Source organism: Rhinopithecus roxellana, chromosome 3 (assembly GCF_007565055.1).
Source record: "Rhinopithecus roxellana isolate Shanxi Qingling chromosome 3, ASM756505v1, whole genome shotgun sequence".
NCBI classification, from domain to species: Eukaryota; Metazoa; Chordata; class Mammalia; order Primates; family Cercopithecidae; genus Rhinopithecus; species Rhinopithecus roxellana.
The window spans coordinates 40636223-40659452 of NC_044551.1; the positions used below are offsets into that span (position 1 = coordinate 40636223).

General features: G+C 40.6%; 1 protein-coding gene across 5 annotated transcripts in view; it reads right to left on the reverse strand.

Annotated features, from left to right (window-relative positions):
• Positions 1–19255: 19255 nt before the first annotated feature.
• Positions 19256–23230, reverse strand: part of SMIM3 (small integral membrane protein 3) — a 28621-nt gene continuing 24646 nt past the window's right edge. For all 5 annotated transcript variants that reach the window (XR_004056285.1, XR_004056284.1, XR_004056286.1 and 2 more), the window contains one exon: positions 19256–20575. Coding sequence is in view for 2 of the 5 variants with exons in the window: in XM_030926870.1 (XP_030782730.1) it covers positions 20382–20564 (183 nt within the window). In the remaining 3 variants the exon portion in view is untranslated. The remainder of the gene's footprint in view (positions 20576–23230) is intronic.

Consider the following 23230-nt stretch of genomic DNA (forward strand, 5'->3'; position numbering starts at 1 on the left):
CTTGGAGATTTGTGGAACTTTAAACTTGAGAAAGATGATTTAGGGTATCCGGCAGAAGAAATTTCTAAGCAGCAAAGCACTCAAGAAGTGATTTGGGTACCGTTAAAGGCATTCAGTTTTATAAAGAAGGAAGAGCATTAATGTTTGGAAAATTTCAGCCTGACTATGTGACAGAAAAGAAAAACCTATTTTTTCTGGGGAGAAATTCAAGCTGGCTGCAGAAATTTACATAAGTAGCGAGGAACCTAATGTTAATCCCAAGACCATGGGGAAACTGTCTCCAGGCCATGTCAGAGAACTTCATGGTGTCCCTCCCATCACAAGCCCAGAGACCCAGGAGGAAATAATGGTTTCATGGGCCAGGCCCAGGGTCCCCATGCTGTGTGCAGCATAGGGACTTGGTGCCCTTGTCACAGCTGCTCCAGCTGTGGCTTAAAGGAGCCAATATACAGCTCAGGCTCTGGCTTCAGAGAGTGGAAGCCCCAAGCCTTGGCAGCTTCCACGTGGTGTTGAGCCTGTGTGTGCACAGAAGTCAAGAATTGAGGTTAGTGAACCTCTACCTAGATTTCAGAAGATGAATGGAAACACCTGGATGCACAGGCAAGTTTGCTGCAGGGTTGGGGCCCTCATGGAGAACCTCTGCTAGGGCAATGCGGAAGGGAAATGTGGGGTCAGAGCCCCCACACGGGGTCCCTACTGGGGCACTGCCTAGTGGAGCTGAAGAAGAGGGCCACTGTTCTCCAGAACCTAGAATGGTAGATCAACCGACAGCTTGCACTGCGTGCCTGGAAAAGCCTCAGACACTCAATGCCAACCTGTGAAAGCAGCTGGGAGGGAGGCTCAACCCTCAAAGCCACAGGGGCAGAGCTGTCCAAGACCATGAGAACCCATCTCTTGCATCAGCGTAACCTGGATGTGAGACCTGGAGTCAAAGGGGATCATTTTGGAGCTTTACAATTTGACTGCCTCTCTGGATTTCAGACTTGCATGGGCCCCATAACACTTTTGTTTTGGCCAACTTCTCCCATTTGGAATGGCTGTATTTACCCAATACCTGTACCCCCATTGTATCCAGGAAGTAAAGGTTGCTTTTGATTTTACAGGCTCATTGGTGGGAGGGACTTGCCATGTCTCAGATGAGACTTTGGACTGTGGACTTTTGGGTTAATGCTGAAATAAGACTTTAGGGAACTGTTGGGAAGGCATGATTGGTTTTGAAATGTTAGGACGTGAGATTTGGAGGGGCCAGGGGTGGAATGATATGGTTTGGCTGTGTCCCTATCCAGATTTCAACTTGAATTGGTATCTCCCAGAATTCTCATGTTGTGGGAGAGACTCATGGGGAGGTAATTGAATTATGGGGGCTGGTCTTTCCCCTGCTATTCTCATGATACTGGATAAGTCTCACGAGATCTGATGGGTTTATCAGGGGTTTCTGTTTTTGCTTCTTCCTCATTTTTCTCTTGCTGCCACCATGTAAGAAGTGCCTTTTGCCTCCTGCCATGATTCGGAGGCCTCTTGGCCATGTGGAACTGTAAATCCAATTAAACCTCTTTTTCTTTCCAATCTCAGGTATGTCTTTATCAGCAGCATGAAAACAGACTAATACACCCCTTTATCGTTACATAGTAACCTTCTTTGTCTCTTCTTATAGTTTCTGATTAAAATCTATTTCATCTGATATAAATATAGTGACTCCTGCTCTTTTTTGGTTTCCATTGGCATGTAATATCTTTTTCTGTCCCTTTATTTTCAGCCTATGTGTGTCTTTATAGGTTAAGTGTGTTTCTTGTAGGCAGCAGATCAATAGATCTTTTTTTATTCATTCAGCCAGTCTGTCTTTCGATTGGAGAGTTTAGTCCATTTACATTCAATGTTGTTGTTAAGAAGTAAATAGTTACTCCTGCTATTTTGTTATTTGTTTTCTAGTTGTTTTGTTGTCATCTCTTCCTTCTTTCTTTCCTACCTGTCTTCCTCTAGTGAAGGTGATTTTCTCTGGTGATAGGACGTAGTTTCTTGCTTTTTATTTTTTGTGTATTTATTGCATGTTTTTTGGTTTGAGGTTGCTGCAAGGGTCACAAACACTATTTTTGTTGGTTTGTTTTGTTTTTTGTGTTTTGTGGTTTTTTTTTTTTTCTTTTTCTTTTTCTTTTTCTTTTTCTTTTTTTTTTTTTTTTTTTTTGAGATGGAGTCTCACTCTGTCACCCAGGCTGGAGTGCAGTGGCTCAATCTCGGCTCACTGCAACCTCCACCTCCTGGGTTCAAGCAATTCTCCTGCCTCAGCTTCCTGAGTAGCTGGGACTACAGGCATGTGTCACCACACCTGGGTAACTTTTTGTATTTTTAATAGAGATGAGGTTTCACCATGTTAGCCAGGATGGTCTTAATCTCCTGACCTCATGATCTGCCTGCCTCGGCCTCCAAAAGTGCTGGGATTACAGGCATGAGCCACCATGCCCAGCCAACAAATATCGCCTTATAACCCATTATTTTAACATGATAACAACTTAACACTATTTGTATACACAAACAAGCGAAAAGAAAACTAATACAAACTCTATGCCTTAACTTCACCCACCTGCTTTTTAACAGTTTTTTGTCTCTATTTATATATTGTATTGACTACATCTTGAAGAGTTATTGTAGTTGTTGTTTTTGATTGATTTCTTTAGTCTTTAGTTCATCATTTAGTCTTTCTACTTAGGATAAGGGTAGTTTACACACCACAGTTACAGTGTCATAATATTCTGTGTTCCGTGAGTTTTGTACCTTCAGATGATTACTTATTGCTTTTTAACGTCTTTTTCTTTCGGATTGAAGTACTCCCTTTAGCATTTCTTGTACGAAAGGTCTGGTATTGATGAAATTCCTCACCTTTTGTTTGTCTGGGCAAGTCTTTACTCTTCATGTTTGAAGGACATTTTCACTGGATAATACTATTCTAGAGAGAAAGTTTTCTTCCTTCATCACATTAAATATGTCATGCCTCTTTCTCTTGGCCTCTAAGGTTTCCACTGAAAAGCCTGCCGCCATATATATTGGAGCTCCATTGTATGTTATTTGTTCCTTTTTTCCTGCTGCTTTTAGAATCTTCTTTTGTTTCCTCTATGTATTTTCAGTTAGCCTGTCTTCAAGCTCACTAATTCTTTCTTCTGTTTGTTCATTCTGCTATTAAAAGACTTTAATGTATTCTTTAGTAGTTTGCATTTTTCAACTCCAGAATTTCTGCTTTGTTCTTTTTAATTATTTCAATCTCTTTGTTAAATTTATCTGATAGAATTCTGAATTCCTTCTTGGTGTTATCTTGACTTTCTTTGAGTTTCTTCAACATAGCTATTTTGAATTCTCTGTCTGAAAGGTCACATATATGTTTCTCCAGGATTGGTCCTGGTGCCTTATTTGGTTAGGTCACATTTTCCCAGATGGCATTGATGCTAGTAGATGTTATTCAAAGTCTGGCATTGAAGGATTAAGTATTTATTGTAGTCTTCACTGTCTGAGCTTATTTGTAGCCATCCTTCTTACGAACGCTTTTCAGATATTTGAAAGGACTTGGGGTTTTGTGATCTAAGCTGTATCTGCTTTAGTGGGAAACCCAAACCCAGTAATGCTGTGGTTCTTGCAGTCTTATAGAGGTACCACCTTGCTAATCTTGAACAAGATCTAGGAGAATTCTCTCAATTACCAGGCAGAGACCCTTGTTCCCTTCCCTTACTTTATCTCAAACATACAGAGTCTCTCTCTCTCTGTTCTGAATCACCTAAACCTGTGGATGGAGTGACAAAAGCACCCCTGTGGCCACCACCACTATGACTGTACTGGGTCAAACTAAAGCCAGAACAGAGCTGAGTCTTGCCCAAGACCCACTGTAACTTCTCCCTGGCTACTTCTTATGTTTACTCAAGGCCCTGGGGCTCTACAATCAGCAGGTGGTAAAGCCAGTCAGGCCTGTGTCCTTCCCTTCAGAGCAGCAAGGTCCCTCAAGCCCCAGGTGGGTTCAGAAGTACCACCTAGGAATCAGGGACTAGAGTCAAAAACCTTAGAAGTCTACATGGTGTTCTGTTGTATTCAGCTAGGCTGGCACTCAAACCACACAGTGCATTTCTTCCGACTCTTCCTTCCCCTTTCCAAAGGAAGAGGAGCCTCACCATAACTACTGCCACCCGAGGCCATGAAGAGTACTGCCAGACTACCATGGTGTACTGTTAAGGTCCAAAGTCTTTTAAGTGAGCTTGTGGTGAATGCTGCCTGGCCTGGGACTCATCCTTCAGGGCACTGAGTACCATTCTGGCCCAGGACAGGTCCAGAAATGTCCTCCAAGAGTCAAGCCCTGGAATTGAGGACCCCAGGAGCCTGCTTGGTGCGCTACACAACTGTGACCATATTGGTATCTAAGATGTAAGACAAAGTCTTCTTTACTTTTCCTTCTGCTTTTCTCAAGCAGAAGGAGTTTTGTCCCATAGCCACCATAGCTGGTTATGTCCTGAGTCTCACCTAAAGTCATCAAATCTCAGAAGTTCACCAAGGCCCTCAATGTAGTACCTGAATATTGCTGCTGGTTTTTTAGGGCCCGAGGGCTCTTCAGTTAGCAAGTGATGAATGGTAGCAGTACTGTCCTTTCCTTCAAGGCAGCCAGTTCTCTTCTGGCGCAGAGTGTGTCTAGAAAAGTTTTCTGGGAGCCAGGGCCTGGAATAGGGGCCTCACAATTCTGACCAGTGCCCTATCCTACTGTGGCTGGGCTGGGATCCTAGATGCAAGACAAAGTTCTCCCTCTTCCCTCTGCTCTCCTCAAACAGAAGACAGGGGTTCTCTTTGAAGCCACAAGCTGTGTAGCCTGGGCTTAGGAGAGGGGTGATGCCAGCACTCCCTTAGCTGACCTGGCCAGTGTCTCAGTATGTCACATGTCCCCCTAGTCCACTGCCTCTGGGCCTAATTCAGCCCCAGGACTCACCTACAATTTGCAGTCCTTATGGCCTAGACTGCCTTTCAAGTTTACTTGCAGAGAGAGTGCTGTAGCCCGTGGTGGTGAGGTTTGCAGGAACTCAAGTTTAGATCACTGGGTCCCTCCCTATGTGGGCAGGTCAGCTGAGTTTGGTCTGTGTTTCCTTTCTGTTCTAATAGAACAGCACTTTCAATGACTCACAGTTGGTGTGTTCTCCCTCCCTCAGTGTCCAGAGATGCCCACTGCTGCTGCCAGGGGTAAGGGAGGGGTGGTGTCTGCGATTCAGGATTCTTTTTTTCTTTTTTTAATCTCTTCAGTGCTTCTTTCAGTGATAGGAATTTAAAACCAGGTACTATGAATGGTCACTTGATTTTTCATTCTTATGAAGGTGTTTTGTCTGTGTAGATAGCTTGGTGTCCTTGCAATGAGGGACAATCAGTGGAATTTTCTATTCTGCCATCTTGCTCCACCCTCCTGAAATTATTTTCTTAATTTAGTTTTGGATTATTCATTGCTATGAGTGGAAACAAAACTAATCTTTTTTTAACATAGCAAACAGCATGTTGACAAAACTAAGTTTAAAGTGCTAGTTATATACTCAATACTTCCATGAATGTATTAGCTGTAATAGTTTGTGTGTGTATATCTTTTAAGATTTCTTATCTATAAGATCACATGATCTGCAAATAGTTTTGCTCCTTCCTTTATAATTTGGATCCCTTTTGTTTGTTTGTTTGTTTCCTCCATAATTGTTCTAGCCAGAACTTTCTTTTTTTTTTTTTTTTTTTTGAGGCGGAGTCTCGCTCTGTTGCCCGGACTGGAGTGCAGTAGCCGGATCTCAGCTCACTGCAGACTCCGCCTCCCGGGTTTACACCATTCTCCTGCCTCAGCCTCCCGAGTAGCTGGGACTACAGGCGCCCGCCACCTCGCCCGGCTAGTTTTTTGTATTTTTAGTAGAGATGGGGTTTCACCGTGTTAGCCAGGATGGTCTCGATCTCCTGACCTCGTGATCCGCCCGTCTTGGCCTCCCAAAGTGCTGGGATTACAGGCTTGAGCCACCGCGCCCGGCCTAGAACTTTCAAAACTATGCTGAATAGAAGGGACAAAAGCAGGCATCATGTATTTTTCCTATACTTAGGGGAAAGCTTTCATTCATTCTTCATGGAGAATGATGTAGCTATGTGTTTTCCCTAAATGCTGTTTATCATGTGTTGTAGGTGAGCGATGACTATCTGGGTTGGTGGTGTAGAGATAAAAGAATTTACCAAGACAATTGTAGGTAAAGAAAGGTAGATTCATTAAAGAAAGTATGAAAATATGTTGTGAGGAGGCAATGTGCAGGCCAGCAGTAGAGGAGGTGACTACAAAGAAACAAAGGCTTGCTGGAGATTTTATAAGATGGAACTTGGAAACTTGCATTCTTCTGTCAGCCAGGATGTTTGATAAATTGAGGCATTTTATGGTAAGCAGGAAGTTTGTAGGTTATGTATGTTATTTGTTCAGGAGGACTATATGTCTTGGGTCATAAAGAAAAACAGACCTATAATTCATTTACTTCCTCTTTTGTTTATATAACTATGAAGAAAGACATATTTATAGTTTATTTGCTCTATCTTTTTGCTTTCCCTTGGTCCCGCCAGCCTGACTCCTTTTCTCTAATTAGGTCTCTACATCATGTTAAGTAAGTTCCATTCTATTTCTAATTTGTTGAGTATTCTTGTCATTGTCAAATACTTTGCATAAATCAAGATGGTCATTCATTTTCCCCTTCATCTTGTTACTGTGGTGTATTACATTGAATAATGTTCATAAGTTGAGCCACCCTTGTATTCCTGTGATATATTCAACTTGATCATAGTGTATAGCCTTTTTAGTATGTTACTTGATTTGGTTTACTAGTATACATTGACTATTTTTCATATGTTTTCATTGGGAATGTTGGTTTGTGGTTTTCTTGTCTTGAGGTATCTTTGTCTGGTTTTCATATCAGGGTAATGCTGGCCTCAAAAAATGAGTTAGAAAGTATTTTCTCCCCTTGTATTTTTTGAAGAGTTTGAAAGGTATTGGTGTTCATTCTTTAGCAAATGTTAGGCAGAATTCACCAATGAGACCAACTGGTCTTGGGCTTTTATTTGTTGGGAGGCTTCTGATTATTGATTCTATCTTTTTAGAAGAAGTAAAGTGTTTAGAAGGTGTAAACATATCTACTGTTATAGACATGTTCAGATTTTCTATTTCTTCTTGAGTCAGATTTCAGGGTTTGTGTGTTTCTTGCCCGTTTCATCCAGGTTTTCTAATTTGTTGATATACAATTTGTCCATAGTATTCTCTTTTAATCCATTTTCTTTTTGTGTGTCCAGGAGAACGCCTTCATTTAACTTCTTATTTTAGTAACTTGAGTCTTCTCTCTTTTCTTACTGATTTGTTTGAATTCATCGTAGATTCTGGATATTAGTCCTTTGTCAGATGTGTAGATTGTGAAGATTTTCTTCCACTCTGTGGGTTGTCTGTTTACCCTGCTGCCTGTTCCTTTTGCCATGCAAAAGCTCTTTAGTTTAATTAAGTCCCAACCATTTATCTTATTTAAAAAAGTTAACTGTAAAACAGCCTCAGGTAGGTCCTTTAGAAGGAATTGCAGAAGAAACCATTGTTATCCTAGAGATGTGATTTCGGTCAAGTTACTTTACCCCACTGAGTTTCAGTTTTTTCAACTATAAAATTGGAGTAACAATAGAACTACAAAATAAGAATGTAGTTCTGAAATTTAGATGAGACAACTTGCAGAAAGCAAATGGTGGAATGCCTGGCATGGGCATTACATGAGCTGGCTGATAGTGTAGGAAGGTAAGGCCTCAGTGCAAGTTTGTAAAGACATGAAAAATACAATGCGAGGAACAGGGTAGGTTTTTTAGTACAATTTAGAGTAGTTAGATTAAGCAGGAAACTTACCAAGTTACTGTAAAACTGACAATTAAATAATAATAGCTGTTGGCTACGTTTAGAAAGCCAGTCTCTTCTAAGTAATTACTTAGGTTTTCCTTTTAGAAACTGCTTCATACAATGCGTCACCATCATTTAACAAAAGGCAAACAATATAAGAAATCTTCCTTCTTATACGTCTTTTTCTAAATTATGGAAAGGCATATTGAAAGTGATTCACAGGCCGGATGTGGTGGCTCATGCCTGTAATCCCAGCACTTTGGGAGGCCAAGGCAGGTGGATCACGAGGTTAGGAGTTCGAGACCAGACTGACCAACATTGTGAAACCCTGTCTCTACTAAAAATACAAAAATTAGCCATGTGTAGTGGCACGCGTCTGTAATCCCAGCTACTCAGGAGGCTGAGACAGGATAATCGCTTGAACCTGGGAGGCGGAGGTTGCAGTGAGCCAAGATTATGCCAATGCACTCCAGCCTGGGAGACAGACTGAGTCCCCATCTCAAAAAAATAAAATAAAATAAAATAAAGTGATTCACTGTGTAGTTTAAAGTTTAAAAGTTTAACCCTTAGAATATGCTTTAAAACAGAGAGAAAAGAAATAAAATTATGAAATGGTATAAATTATAAAGTACCTTTTGAAATCCTTAATGCCATAATTAAAGAGAAAACATTTTCTTTAAGTACAATCTTTTCAAAATACGTAATTAGCAAATTATTACTGCATCATCTATCTTGGGCTTGTAATTGAGACTTCTGACAATTATATCCCCAAAAGATTTATACACTACCAATTCTACGATTACTGACTATGAAAATTAACCATTTTTTCTATGCATCACATGTACACAGCTTCCAAGTGGAGCATTGGTTTATAGTCAGCAAGATAAGTTCCAGTCCTGGATCATCCATTTACCAGCTGTGGACTCTGGCAAGTGACAATTTCTTTCATCTTGACTGCTTCAATTAGTAAAATGTAATCAAGGTTATTATGTAACTAAAATGAGATAATATAGAGCTTAATAAATAATACTCAGCAAATATTAACTTGAAAATAAAATGATAACTTCTCTTTTATCGTTTCCTTGTTCAGATCAATCCAAAGGTCACTAAGTGGCAAGAGAAATGAGTATGGCAAGGATAGGGGGAATCCTGTGGTTACCCAAATCAGAATGCTAAAGCCCAAGCAAGGTGAGGATGCTGGACTAGTTAGGGGTAATGGAGCCCAAGTAGAGCAAGAAGAACATCAGTGAGAGGAGAAGCCTGGTGTGGGATGTTGGAGCCCAAGCAGGTAGGGAAAGCATTGCACAGGGAGTGTGGGATGCAGCAGCAATGACAGACTGGTGACATACAGAAGGCTTGATCAAAAATATATCAAGGCTTCTCACTATTGGAGAAGGAAGTTTCAAATATGGAAGGAGAGAAAACATGAATGAACCCTGTGCTGTTAGATTGGAATTGGAGATCTCAAAGTGAACCCATGGTTTTCAATAGGGATATAGAAATATAGATGTAAAAAATGTGCTTATGTATGTATACAAGTATATACATGTATTAACTAGCTCTGTCCATTGAAAACAGGAAGTAACAAACCCCCAGTAACAATGAGCACACCTGGCTCTGACATCTTTTCTGAAGACTATTCTCCGAAACAAGATCCAAGGCTCCTTGGAGAAATGGCTGATCCCAAGTCTAGTACAGGGAAACTATAAGATGAGCCTGGGACATCTTTGCCAGGAAGTAAAGAAGCGCTGAAAGACTTATGAGAACATGTCAAAAAGACTCTTGAAGGAGTTCTAACTTGCAGGGGTCTGACCCGCAGACCCTGAGCCAGCGATTGATGAATGAAGTACACTGATACACAGATAATCTGCTTTGCCCGTCCAGCTGTCCCAGCCGCTTACAGACTCCCTGGAGAGTACTGTAAACAGTTGTGACTGTGGCCCTGACCAGCTAGTGAGACTTGCATTTACTTGGTAAAGATTAATTGACAGAGGCTTGAGTCACCAGCGCTAGAGGGTAATTGACATTGTGGACTTCCCAAGTAGAAAGACTTGGGGGAGTGAGACTCACATTTATTTGGTAAAGATTAATTGACAAAGGCTTGAGTCAACAGCACTACAGGGTAATTGACACTGTGGACTTCCCAAGTAGAAAGACTTGGGAGTGAGACTCGCGTTTATTTGGTAAAGATTAATTGACAAAGACTTGAGTCAACAGCACTACAGGGTAATTGACATTGTGGACTTCCCAAGTAGAAAGCAATTAAGTACCTGTGGTACATCAAAGGTTAGTCTTAAGACCACATGAGTAAATAAGCTAGATAGATAACTTCCCCACATTCCTTAGTTACTAATTTAACTTATTTAACTAAAGGTAAAGGGAACAGGCCACCTTCAGCCAGATCTATTACTGAAGTTATACAAAGTCTCAGGCCTTACAAGAGAGTTTGTTGCTATTACTATAACTATCTTTAGTATTTTTCCCACCAGACTAATTGAACGCCCACACTCACTGACCAAATATGGAATAATCTGAGCATCAAACTAAGTAATGAAAGCAACTGGTTTTAACCTACTGAATAAGATAGGAACCCATGAGTCCACACTGAAATAAATAAATGAATGGACAAATTGAAAGTCTGATGAGGAACAGGATATTTGCATAGTCTCAAAGTACCTCCTTACAAAGTATTTATTAATTACAAAGGGAAGAAAGAGTAATTTTACCGTGGAGAAATCTAGCAGACACCAATCAGTGACCAAAGTTAATATCACCAGTAATGAGGTGAATCAAAATTGTCACCATTGCTATGATATTCCTATCAAAGATGCAATCCTAAATCTATTCATAAGAAAACATTAGGCATCCTGGCTAACATGGTGAAACCCCGTCTCTACTAAAAATACAAAAACTAGCCGGGCGAGGTGGCGGGCGCCTGTAGTCCCAGCTACTCAGGAGGCTGAGGCAGGAGAATGGCGTGAACTCGGGAGGCGGAGCTTGCAGTGAGCTGAGATCCGGCCACTGCACTCCAGTCCGGGCGACCGAGCGAGACTCCGCCTCAAAAAAAAAAAAAGAAAAAAAAAAAAAAAAGAAAACATTAGGTGAACTCAAATTGAGAGCTATTCTACAAAATAATTGGCCTGTAATCTTCAAAAGTGTTAAGGTCATAAAAGCCAAGAAAGACTAGGGAACTGTTCCACACTGAAGAAAACCAAACAGATATGACAACAAAATGAAACAGATGATGCTGAACTGGACCACTTTGCTATGAAGGACATCACTGAGAAAATTGAGGAAACTTGACAGAATTTGAGGATTATATGGTAGTAGCCTATCACTGTTAATTTGCTGACTTTGATGGTAATACGATTATGTAGAAGAATGTTTGTAGGGAATACATAGAAGTAGTCATGTAAGTTGAGTGATCATGTTAGCAACTACACTCAAAAAATTTCAAAAAAAGTTCTTTTACTGTACTTGCAACATTTTACAACTTCGAGATTGTCTTTAAATACAAAGTAAATGGAAAGCATACAAATGAAAGAGAAAAAATACCAAATCCACTCTGAAAGAAGGAAAAGCCACGTGAGATTGTTCACATAGGAAAAGGATGATACAATGAAATGAAAGAAAGAATAAATTTTGTAAATCTCAATATTCTCCTAAAAGATAATCATAACAAACATTGTTTTAGAAATGTATGCCTCCTGAGATTCAAATAATCAGTTTCACTGTTAGTATGAATCATAACTTCATTTAATGCAGGAGTGCTTTACATTTCTTTCCACTATCAGTCAAAATTTCTCCTAAATAAAGGACATGTTGGGGTTATTGTAGAAAAATAGTCTAGCATGTCTCTGGCTACCTTGCTTTAGTTCATGATGACTAAATAATTGAAAACTGTTCTGTATCACAGAGGGGGAAAAAAGTCTTTTCTACCATGAAAATTAAGAGGCCATTGGTTAAAAGAAAGGCTCTAGACATTAGAGCAGGAGCATCCCGATGATTTTCTCCTGGGCAGTTGAACCTCATACATACGCCTGACATTCCTCAAATTAAACAAGTGCTGATCATTATTAGAGTGGCATGGGCCTTTGAGAAAATTAAGAAGTTTATAAGAATTACATTACAAATATCTAACAGGGTAAGGAATTACCATTATCACTTGAAGCAAAGAGACATTATCACCATCAAGCATTTTTTAAAAAAAGAATAAGAATAGAGAAGAATAAAGAAAAAAAGAAATCAGAGTCAAGTAGATTCAATGGAGTAAATGGAGAAACATCTCAGGATAATCAGAAAATTAAGACAAAACTTACCTGGTCTGAGGCAACATAAAATAGCAAAGGCCTCATAAGTTTATTTTATACTAATCTGACCAATATGCTTGGGAAATGTATGTGTTCCTGCAAATACCTGGAAGACATGCAATGATTCCTGGCTGTAAACCAAGGAGAAGAAAAATTACATCAAAGTTACAGTCTCCATCAATAAGCTTGAATTGTTTACTAATCATCAGAGGCACTAAAGAGTTAGGAAAGGTCTGGGATGTGTCTTAGAGGGGAAAAAAGTTGTACCACTCTACATCTTCTCCTTAAAATGGAAAGAGTAGAACACTGTGGGAGCTCCTGTAGATGGGAACAAAAATCAGAAAATGAGGCAATATTTTCATTTCTACAACCCTCTTGACACTGCCAGTCCCAGTTCACTGGTCCAATTGTACAGAAATATACTTGACGGAGATTCTTAATTAGAACATTTTTCTTGAAAAATTTTTGATAGAGAACATTTTGAAATTTATTTTTATTGCTTTCCCCCACTTGATCTTGACTGATTAGATCAAACATACATTAGCTCTGTCAGTGTCTAGGTTTTAGCCCGAACTAGAGAGAGAGAATGCAGGCAACTTTCTTCATTGAACTAAGTAAACACTGCCACAAGAAAAAGCATTTGCTGAAGAAAGAGACGAACAAAATTGCTTTTACAAGGTAGACTTGTTAAGGGCTGCATGGCTGTGTGTTTCTTTGGTGCTTTTCCTGGCCTTTTCACCAAGCTTTGGGGATCTGGCTCTGAAGTTTGTGTTTCCCACCATCCCTGGTCCACCTGCCCACCCCTTCTGGAATGTTTTCAGTTGGACACCTAAGAATTTGTGTAAGGAGAATTGTTTCTCTTGCTCTTTCTCCTGACAGAAATTACTGACCTTGCTGGTTTTCTATCAAAAGAAAAAAAAATTCTTTCACATGAATCTAGTAGTTAGGTAACATTTTTGTAAGATTACATAAACAAAATAATGGTTTTGCAGGTGCTAAGAATTCTGAGAAGCAATGAGAAGATTTCTCATACACCTCAACATATTCCAAGAACAAGACGTTTTTCCATGATTTGATGACCAAGAAATCATGTTTTCTTAAGTTCAAAGTAGAAGTTTTAAAATATATTTTGAGGCATTTTCACTTTTCACTTCTAATGTTAATCTATTTTAACCTTATGTATTAAGATTCACCAGAGAAATAGAACCAGTGGTATATCCTGTTGGTTCTTTAATAAATCTCCATATTTATTAAGCAAGAGAAAAAGAGAGAGACAGAGACAGAGATTAATTATGGGAATTAGCTCATGTGGTTACAGAGGCTGAGAAGCTTTGCAACTTGCCATCTGCAAGTCGGAGAATTTGGAAAGCCAGTGGGTAATTTAGCCCAAGTGTGAAGATCAGAGAACCGGAAATTCTGATGTCCAAGGGCAGGAGAAGATGGACGTGCCAGCTCAAGAAAATAGAACAAATTTGCCTTTCCTTCACCATTTTGTTCTATTGGGGTCCTCACTGGGTTGGTTGATGGACTCTCCAACCACCACATTGGTGAGAGTGATCTACTTTACTCAGCCTACCAATTCAATTACTAATCTCTTCTGGAAACATCTTCACAGATACACCCAGAAATAATGTTTTACCAGCTATCTGGGCATCCTTCAGCCCAGTTCAGTCAACACATAAATTAATCCGCACATTCCGCCTCTTCTGTTCAAATTTTCATTACCCGGTTTTAGGGATAAAATTGCTCTGGTACCTAGCTAAACTCTGAGTTAATAGAAATATTTCAGCCAGGTGCAGTGGTTGAGTCTGCCATTTTGTTTGCTATTGTGTTAATTCTTGTCTGTTTTCTTAGGTGTCCTAAGCTTCTATTTTATATGTAGCTTTGGATACCTCAGCTCTGTCTGATCATTAAAGCTGCCTTTGTCACATTCAGCCTTTCAGAATAAAATAGAGCCTCTCAGAGGGCAGAGCTACTTTCTACCCTCTCCCTAAGTTTAGAGATCTCTTTAGATTGGCAGGAATCCATAGCCGTTGCCAAAAAGAAATATTTTTTTCAAACATAGCCTATTTTCTCCAAACAATTGCTTTCTTTGTGCTGTAGCACTCTAAGTGAGAGTCCCATTTTCAGAATTTAAAAAGCTTGACTAAAGTTAAAAGGATGCATTCCTCCCTTATTTCATACAGCTAAGCTTTGATAGCATCAGTAAAAAACTCTGACTCTTAGTTTTCTAGGGCTCTTTTCTGGGTGACTTTTTCTTCTTTTCCAGTATCTCATTTTCTTCCCAATGTGATGACTGAGTTATGTGTGTCTCCATACTTAAGCTATTGGTTTTTATTGAGGTTTTTCCATCACCCTAACATCCTAACTTAATGTTTCTGAAGAGAATATTACTAAAACATTGCATTTTATCCAAAAACTGTCTCTGAGAGGTTGTTTCTGAAGTAAAATATTTACTTAAAATATGCACTTCATCACACACACACACACAAAGCGATCTGAGTAAAATATGAGAAGACAAAGTAGCTCCCTGAAATTAAAACATATTGAGGGATATCATTTATTTTTCTCCTCAGTCCTGTACTCTGCTTGGGTACGGTGTCCTCCCTATTCCATCTCCTTAGCTCACATTCTGGTTATTCACCTTCCTGGTGTCTGTTTTTCACTTTTTTTACTCACTCCCCCGACTCCACTTTCTAATGGCTATCATGTCATCTCCCCTTACCCAGTAATGTTTATTCTTTAGAATTACTTTTTTTTTTTTTAGCAGAGTCACCCTCTGTAGCCCAGGCTAGAGTGCAGTGGCGCCATCTCGGCTCACTGCAACCTCTGCCTCTTGGGTTCAAGTGATTCTGCTGCCTCTCAGCCTCCCGAGTAGCTGGGATTACAAGCACCCACCACCACACCCGGCTAATTATTCTTTAGAATTCTTAACCCATTCAAGCAATTATGAAAAAACTCTCTTATTCCCCCATCAGCTTACCCTGTGTATTAGTTTCCTGTGGCTGCAGTAGCAAATTATCACAAACTTGGTGGCTTAAAACAACAGAAATTTATACTCATGCAGTTGGTTGCCAGGAGTCCAAAATCAGAGTGTTAGCAGGGCCACACTCCTCTGGAGGCCAGGGGATGATGTACTTCTTACCTCTTCCACCTTCTGGTGGCTACAAACTTGCCTTGATTTGTGGCCACATCACTTCAGTCTCTGTCTCCATGGTCATATTGCCTCTTCTCTGTGTGTCAGTCCTTCATGTATGTTTTATAAGGACTCTTGTCACTGGGTTCGAACCCACTCAGATAATCCAGGATCACCTCCCCATCTGGAGATCCTTAACTTAATGACATCTACAAAGACCCCCTTTTTTTTCAAAGTAACTTTCACAGGTTCTGGATTTAGGAAGTAGACATAATTTTGGGCGGGGCCACTATTCAACCCATTACTCCGAGACAATATATTTATCCCTCACAAAGTTCTCATAATCTCCTCTATGCTCCTTCCCATCGTGTTTAGATGTGGATGCATATGTATTCTAAATATCATATCTAGTCACAGCACCCTCAAATTCTTTTGTATGGGCATTGACTTTTTCTCCATCTTACATAAAGAGCTATGAAAACTATAGCAGTTCATGTTGCATTTTTCAACTAGTTATCACCCTTAGCCCATAATATGAAAATTCTGGAGGTGTTGTTGAGAAGGTGCAATTTTGTATTTTGCTTTTTGTTGACTACCAATAGACAGTGCTTAGTTGCCATGTTTTATTTCATTGTTTGTACAATATTTACCAGACCATTCCTTTATGTCTGCATAAACACTATAATTGTTTCTCTTTTTTTCTTCTAGTAATTATCAAACAAGTTGATTATTTCTGGAGTCGGAGTTGGGAAGGGGGAAGTTTGGAAGAAATGTTATTAATGATCTTTAGTTATTACAGGAATAGTGTTCTGATTTACCAAACATCCTTTTCTTCCAAAATGTTACTTCTGCTACCTTCAGTAAGTATTAAATGTGGAAACATGAACTGACATGTATTGGGAGCTGATGGAAAATAGGTTCATGTATTGTTCTTACCTATAAGCACACATATATTTTTTACATATTTAAATGTAAATCATCTCACACAACTAAATAATTTAAGCACTAATTTCAATGGATACAATTTTTAAACTCTGATATATATTACCAGAACCCTTATTTTTCCAAGAGGCCAACAAGTTTGGATTCGGAATTTGTATTTTCATTCTCTTTTCAAAAAACACTATACATTTTCTAACTAAACTATCTCACTATTCTTTTTTTTTTTTTTAGTAGAGACAGTGTTTCATCATGTTGACCAGGCTGATCTCGAACTCCTGACCTCAAGTGATCCACCTGTGCTAGCCTCCCAGAATGCTCACTATTCTTTTAGTATTATTTCAGCAATACTATAAGCAAAGTTCTCATTCCATCGCCACCAATAGACCTCTCTGAGCTCTTCTTGAGGCCACCAGTTCATTACCAGCTCTACTTCTAGAAGACCATCTGCCTCCCATTAACAGAGTTTTCCCCCATAATGCTGGATCACATGATGGACTTAGAAGTGGAATTGCTAGGATACTAATTGATAGGAATTAATAGATTTTTCTTCCATCTGGATCAATTAAGGTATACTCTAGCAAATGGAAATTAAACATGCTTTATTTATTTATTCTTTTTTTTTTTAGATGGAGTCTCACTGTCACCCAGGCTGGAGAACGGTGACACTATCTCAGCTCACTGCAACCTCCACCTCCCGGGAACAAGTGATTCTCCTGCCTCAGCCTCCTGAGTAGCTGGGATTACAGGTGCACACTATCACACCCGGTTAATTTTTGTATTTTTAGTAGGGGGGGGGGGTTTCACCATGTTGCCGAGGCTGGTCTCGAACTCCTGACCTCTCGGCCTCCCAAAGCGCTGGGATTACAGGTGTGAGCCACCACGCCCAGCCTAAATATTCTTTAATATAGGGAATTATGTGCTTAAAATCATTAAAAGGACTGGGGGAGCACAGAAGGCAGGGGTTACTAGAATTCCTTCCAGATCAACACTGCAAAACCAGCCATCTTGGGGAGCTACTACTTCTGTAACAAGTGGGAAGCTAGGGAACAAGAAAGCCACAGCCTTGGCTGTGGGCTGCAGGACTGTCCCATCTCAACTGAGATCCAGACATGAGAAAGCGGCTTGGCTCCAGAGTGTGCTGCAGCTTTGGGATTCACACCAGTGTTGTGATTGTCTCACACCCTGTCCTACCTAGCTCTCCCAGCTGAACTGGTTTCCAAACTAAAACATGGCATATGTGCATCTGAACAGCAAAGCTTAAATCACATTTGAATCTCTATCAAGTGTAGTTACAGAAATACAGGTTTTTACTTTCACTGTAGTTTTGTTTTGTTTTACTTTCCAGCCTCTGCCATCCAGGAAGCCATGCCAGAAAAACAGTTGGAAGAGATGCTGAGCAAACCAATCAGAATCTTATGACATATAACTAACCCCTTGCTATGGTCTGAATGTTTGTGTCCCTGCAAAATTTGTATGTTGAAACCCAACCCCCATGGTGATGGTACTAAGGCGGTGAAGCCTTTGGGAGGTGATGAGGTCATGAGGACTCTGCTCTCATGAATGCAATTAGTTTCCATGTAAAAGAGGCCTGAGGGAGCTTGTTTGTCTCTTCCACCATAAGGACACATAGAAAGTACCATCTATAGGCCAGGTACGGTGGCTCATGCCTGTAATCCCAACACTTTGGGAGGCCGAGGCGGGCGGACCACCTGAGGTCGGGAGATCGAGACCAGCCTGACCAACATGGAGAAACCCCATCTCTACTAAAAATACAAAATTAGCCAGGCATGGGGGCACATGCTGGTAATCCCAGCTACTTCGGAGGCTGAGACAGGAGAATCGCTTGAACCTAGGAGGCGGAGGTTGTGGTGAGCCGAGATCGCACCATTGCACCGCAGCCTGGGCAATAAGAGCAAAACTCTGTCTCAAAAAAAAAAAAAAAAAAAGTACCATCTATGAGGGACAGGCTCTCACCAGACACAAAATCAGCATGTGCCTTGAACCTCTGTGTCTCTAGAACTGTGAGCAGTAAATTTCTGTTGTTTCTGAATGACCAGTCTCAAGTATTTTGTTAGAGCCACCCAAATGTACTAAGACAGAAACCCCCTTCACCACTTCCCCCTGACGCCCTCCTCTCTTACCTCTGTATTACAGTGCTACTCCTGGAAAGGTTTCTGTTCTCACTGTCTCAACTTCCTAACCTCCTACTCATTTCTTAACCTACAAAATACTGTTAGGGCCAGGCCTGGTGCCTCATACCTGTAATCCCAGCACTTTGGGAGGTGGAGGTAGGTGGATCACTTGAGGTCAGGAGTTCAAGACCAGCCTGGCCAATATGGTGAAACCCCATCTCTACTGAAACACACACACACACACACACACACACACACATATATATGTGTGTGTGTGTGTGTGTGTGTGTGTTTGTATTATTCCACCTCTGTTGAAACACCTCATATCATAGGACCTATCCAATCTCTCTTTTTTCCCCTTCTATTCTCCTTCCCCTCCTATTTAGTGTCTTCCAAGTTCTGCATTTAGCATCTCACTCTTCTAAGTCTGTATATTCTGATCCTATCTGCTTGTACAGCATTATCTACCATAGGGGTTAATCCCCCGTACCCTAATACCAGACATAACATCTTTCCCAAGAATAGACCCAGATCTCCAACTGCATCCTGAATGTGTCCACCTGAATATCACAAGCACCTCAAATGCAACACGTCCAATACTAAATTCATGGTCTTATTTGTCATTGTTTGAATCTGATATTCAAAATCTGTTCTTCCCCTCTGGACTATCTGTGTGTAACCTGCACAACTGCACCCATATGCTGAAGCTAGAGCCCTGGAAGTAAATTTGATTCTTCTCTTCCCTTTTCTGTTACTATATTCAAACTGTCTCAAAGGCCCATACCTTCAGTGTAAGGCTTTTACCTGAGTTCTGAGTTTAACAATTGCTCTTAGTGTAGAAAGACCTCAGACATGCACATTCTAGCACTTTATTGGAAATCAGTTGTGTACACCAATGAGATCACATCAAAGTCAAAGCAGCATTTTCACACAATAATATCCCGATATCTGTGCTATCTTCTTACATAATTTAATAAATCCCAAGATGCTCCTGATTTTGGTATTGAAGAGCTTGAGTGGTCCAGAAACAGCTCTACATAGATATAAATCATCACATCTAAAACAACCATCATTGTTTTAGTAGGTCCCAAAAGCCTGGGAACACCTCTTAAAATATAATTGCTGTAGGCTGGCTGCAGGGCTGGCACGAGGGAATGAAGGGGCACACGTGGAGCTAATTACAGCAGGAGCTGGGCAGAGGGACACACACACACAAGGGGATGGGGGCCAGAGATCCCGAAAGCTGGGCAGGGAACTCAGTCACTCTGCATGTTCCAACACTGCTTGAGTGTCAACACTAACAGGTGTGAGACCCCAGTGCAGAAAGAAGCCCATCACCCCAACTCCCTTGGCAGCGCCCAAAGATGGCACAGCCTTCCTTCAGATTACACAAGGGCAGAGATTCTGGAATAGAGGAGGTTCTGGAAAGCTCTACCCATCACCTTCCAAACTGAGAAAACATGAAGGAACATGAAGGAATGGCACCTTAAAGAAAATAACTTTCAGCCATAGTGCTGCTGGCCCCTTGGAATGGGGACAGGGTGCTCTTGGCTTGGTTTGACCTGAGGGGCACTGGCAAAGTCTGCTCTGCCCCCAATATCTCCCTCACCACCTTTAACGCCATCATCAGCAATCAGGTTCTCTGGTTCTTCAAAGCTTCTCAGCACTCAGCATAACACCTTTATATCTGTGGCAGTTTTACTGCTCACAAACAGCTTTCACATCCACTAAGGCAGGTGGTTCTCACACCCCTATGAGGTAGGAAGGGCAGGGATCACCATCCCCATTTGAAAGATAAGGAACCTGGAACTCAGAGAGTTAGGTCTCTTGAACAAATTCACACAGCTGGCTCATGGCAGAATCAAAACCAGAACTCAGGTCCATGCCCCAGAGTCCCTCCTGCTGCTTTTCTGAAGACAGGAAGAGTCTGGGGACAGGATGCCTGTCATCACCCCTCACCCAGCCCTCTTGGGAGGCTCTCAAACAGTCCCACTGAGGATTGGATGAGTCCGCATGCGATAGATGATGACTGCAGTGGCTGGGCACAGCAACAACGAGGTCATGATGACAATGGTGGCCAGGATGATGAGGACAATAACCCAGATATCCAGGATGTGCTTGGGAAGCACGACTTCCATGGGGACTTGGCTAACTGCATCCATGTTGCTTCACTCTGCAACAGACAAGAAAGGAAGATCACTGTTGTGTACTCTCTCCCTGCCTCCCTGGTTAGAAGGAAACCCTCAGGAGTCTGAAGCCTGGGTCACTTACCAGATATGTAAACTTTAAAGTTTCCTGATTAGTAATTACAATGGCTTCATTTACTGAGGGCTTCCTATTGCCAGACCTGTGCTAGACACTTTATGTCTATTAACACATTCAGTCCTTACTTGAACCACTGATCCTATAAGGCAGGGACTATAATTGTTGTTTTCTGTTTCTTGGCCTTTACCTTCCATTACACCCATTTTACAGATGAGGACTCTAAAGTCTTAAAAGACAAGATATCATTAATTTGACCAAGAACGTGAACCCAGATGGGTGGGACTCCAAAGCCTTCCTGCTTAACTATTAAGCTACCATACTATCAGTCTGTTCTCTCATCTGTAAAATGAGAGATGCATTGTTTTTGGTCCTATACCCCTTCTCCCATTCTCCCCTTTCTGGGGAGAACCTACCTATTCTGTGTGGTTTAGTTGGGACACTGATCTGAGCACAGGGATGCGTATGTGACCCAGAGTTGACCGTTATAAATCTCCATAACCACAAATCAGAGTTAGGAAAGTGACCCAGGCTAGGTCAACTAAAGTCTTCCCCACAGAGCTTTTATGCAGAAGTTCTTGGGAAAGATGATCCTTTCTCCTGGGATTGCTAAATTGAAAGGATGTGAGTCTGGAGAAAATTGGCCTGAGGCTATCTCTCCCAAAAGTGGTGAGCCTGTCCTAAAGCTGGAAAGACAGATGGAGCCTCAGTGACCTCATGTGAGCACCTAAATCCAGCCAAGATTGATGCCATCTGCAGATATACAAGCCAATAATTCCCTGTTTTTGCTTAAGCATTGTCCATTTGGTGTCTTTCATTTGCAGCTAAAAGAGTTCAGATGGATAAGGATGTAAATCAGCTGTTCCCAATCGTTTTCAATTCACTGAATCCTTAGTGTCTTAGTCATTTTTTAATTGCACCCTAGGTCAAAATAAATACCGAGCAGTTCAATTTATTAAGTAGTTAGGGTCAAACAATTTATTTATTTATTTATTCCTTTAAATTTTTATTTTTCCATAAGTTATTGGGGTACAGGTGGTATTTGGTTACATAAGTTCTTTGGTGGTGATTTGTGAGATGTTGGTGCACCCATCTCCCGTGTATACACTGTACCATATTTGTAGTCTTTTATCTCTCACCCTCCTCCCACTCTTCCCCCCAAGTCACAAAGTCCATATTATCATTCTTATGCCTTTGCATCCTCACAGCTTAGCTCACACATATCAGTGAGAACATATGATGTTTGGCTTTCCATTCCTGAGTTACATCACTTAGAATAATAGACTCCAAGCTCATCCAGGTCACTGCAAATGCTGTTAATTCATTCCTTTTTATGGCTGCGTAGTATTCCATCCTACGTATATATCACAGGTTCTTTATCCACTTGCTGATCGATGGGCATTTGGGTTTGTTCCATGATTTTGCAATTGTGAATTGTGCTGCTATAAACATGCGTGTGTAAGTATCTTTTTCGAATAATGACTTCTTTTTCTCTGTGTAGACACCCAGTAGTGGGACTGCTGGATCAAAAGGTAGTCCTACTTTTAGTTCTTTAAGGAATCTCCACACTGTTTTCTATAGTGGCTGTACTAGTTTACACTCCCACCAGCAGTGTAGAAGTGTTCCCTGTTCACTACATCCACGCCAACATCTACTGTTTTCTGATTGTTTTATTATTATTATGGCCATTCTTGCAGGATTAAGGTGGTATCACATTGTGGTTTTGATTTGCATTTCCCTGATCATTAGTGATGTTGAGCATTTTTTCATATGTTTTTGAACATTTGTACATCTTCTTTTGATAATTATCTGTTCATGTCCTTAGCCCACTTTTTGATGGGATTGTTTGGTTTTTTCTTACTGATTTGTTTGAGTTCGTTGTAGATTCTGGATATTAGTCCTTTGTTAGAGGTATAGATTGTGAAGATTTCTCCACTCTGTGTGTCTGTTTACTCTGCTGACTGTTCCTTTTGCTGTGCAAAAGCTCTTCAGTTTAATTAGGTTCCAGCTATTTATCTTTGTTTTTATTGTATTTGCTTCTGGGTTCTTGGTCATGAAATCCTTGCCTAAGCCAATGTCTAGAAGGGTTTTTCCAAAGTTATCTTCTAGAATTTTTATAGTTTCAGGTCACAGATTTAAGCCCTTAATCCATCTTGAGTTGATTTTTGTATGAGGTGAGAGATAAGGATCCAGTTTCATTCTCCTGCATGTGGCTAGCCAATTATCCCAGCACCATTTGTTGAAAAGGGTGTCATTTCCCTATTGTATGTTTTTGTTTGCTTTGTTGAAGAGCAGTTTGCTGTAAGTATTCGGGTTTACTTTCCGTTTCTCTATTCTGTTCCATTAGTCTATGTGCCTATTTTTATACCAGTACCATGCTATTTTGGTGACTATGGCCTTATAGTGTAGTTTGAAATCAGGTAGTGTGATGCCTCCAGATTTGTTCTTTTTGCTTAGTCTTGCTTTGGCTATGCAGGCTCTTTTTTGGTTCCATATGAATTTTGGAATTGTTTTTTCTAATTCTGTGAAGAATGATGGTAGTATTCTGATGGGGATTGCTTTGAAT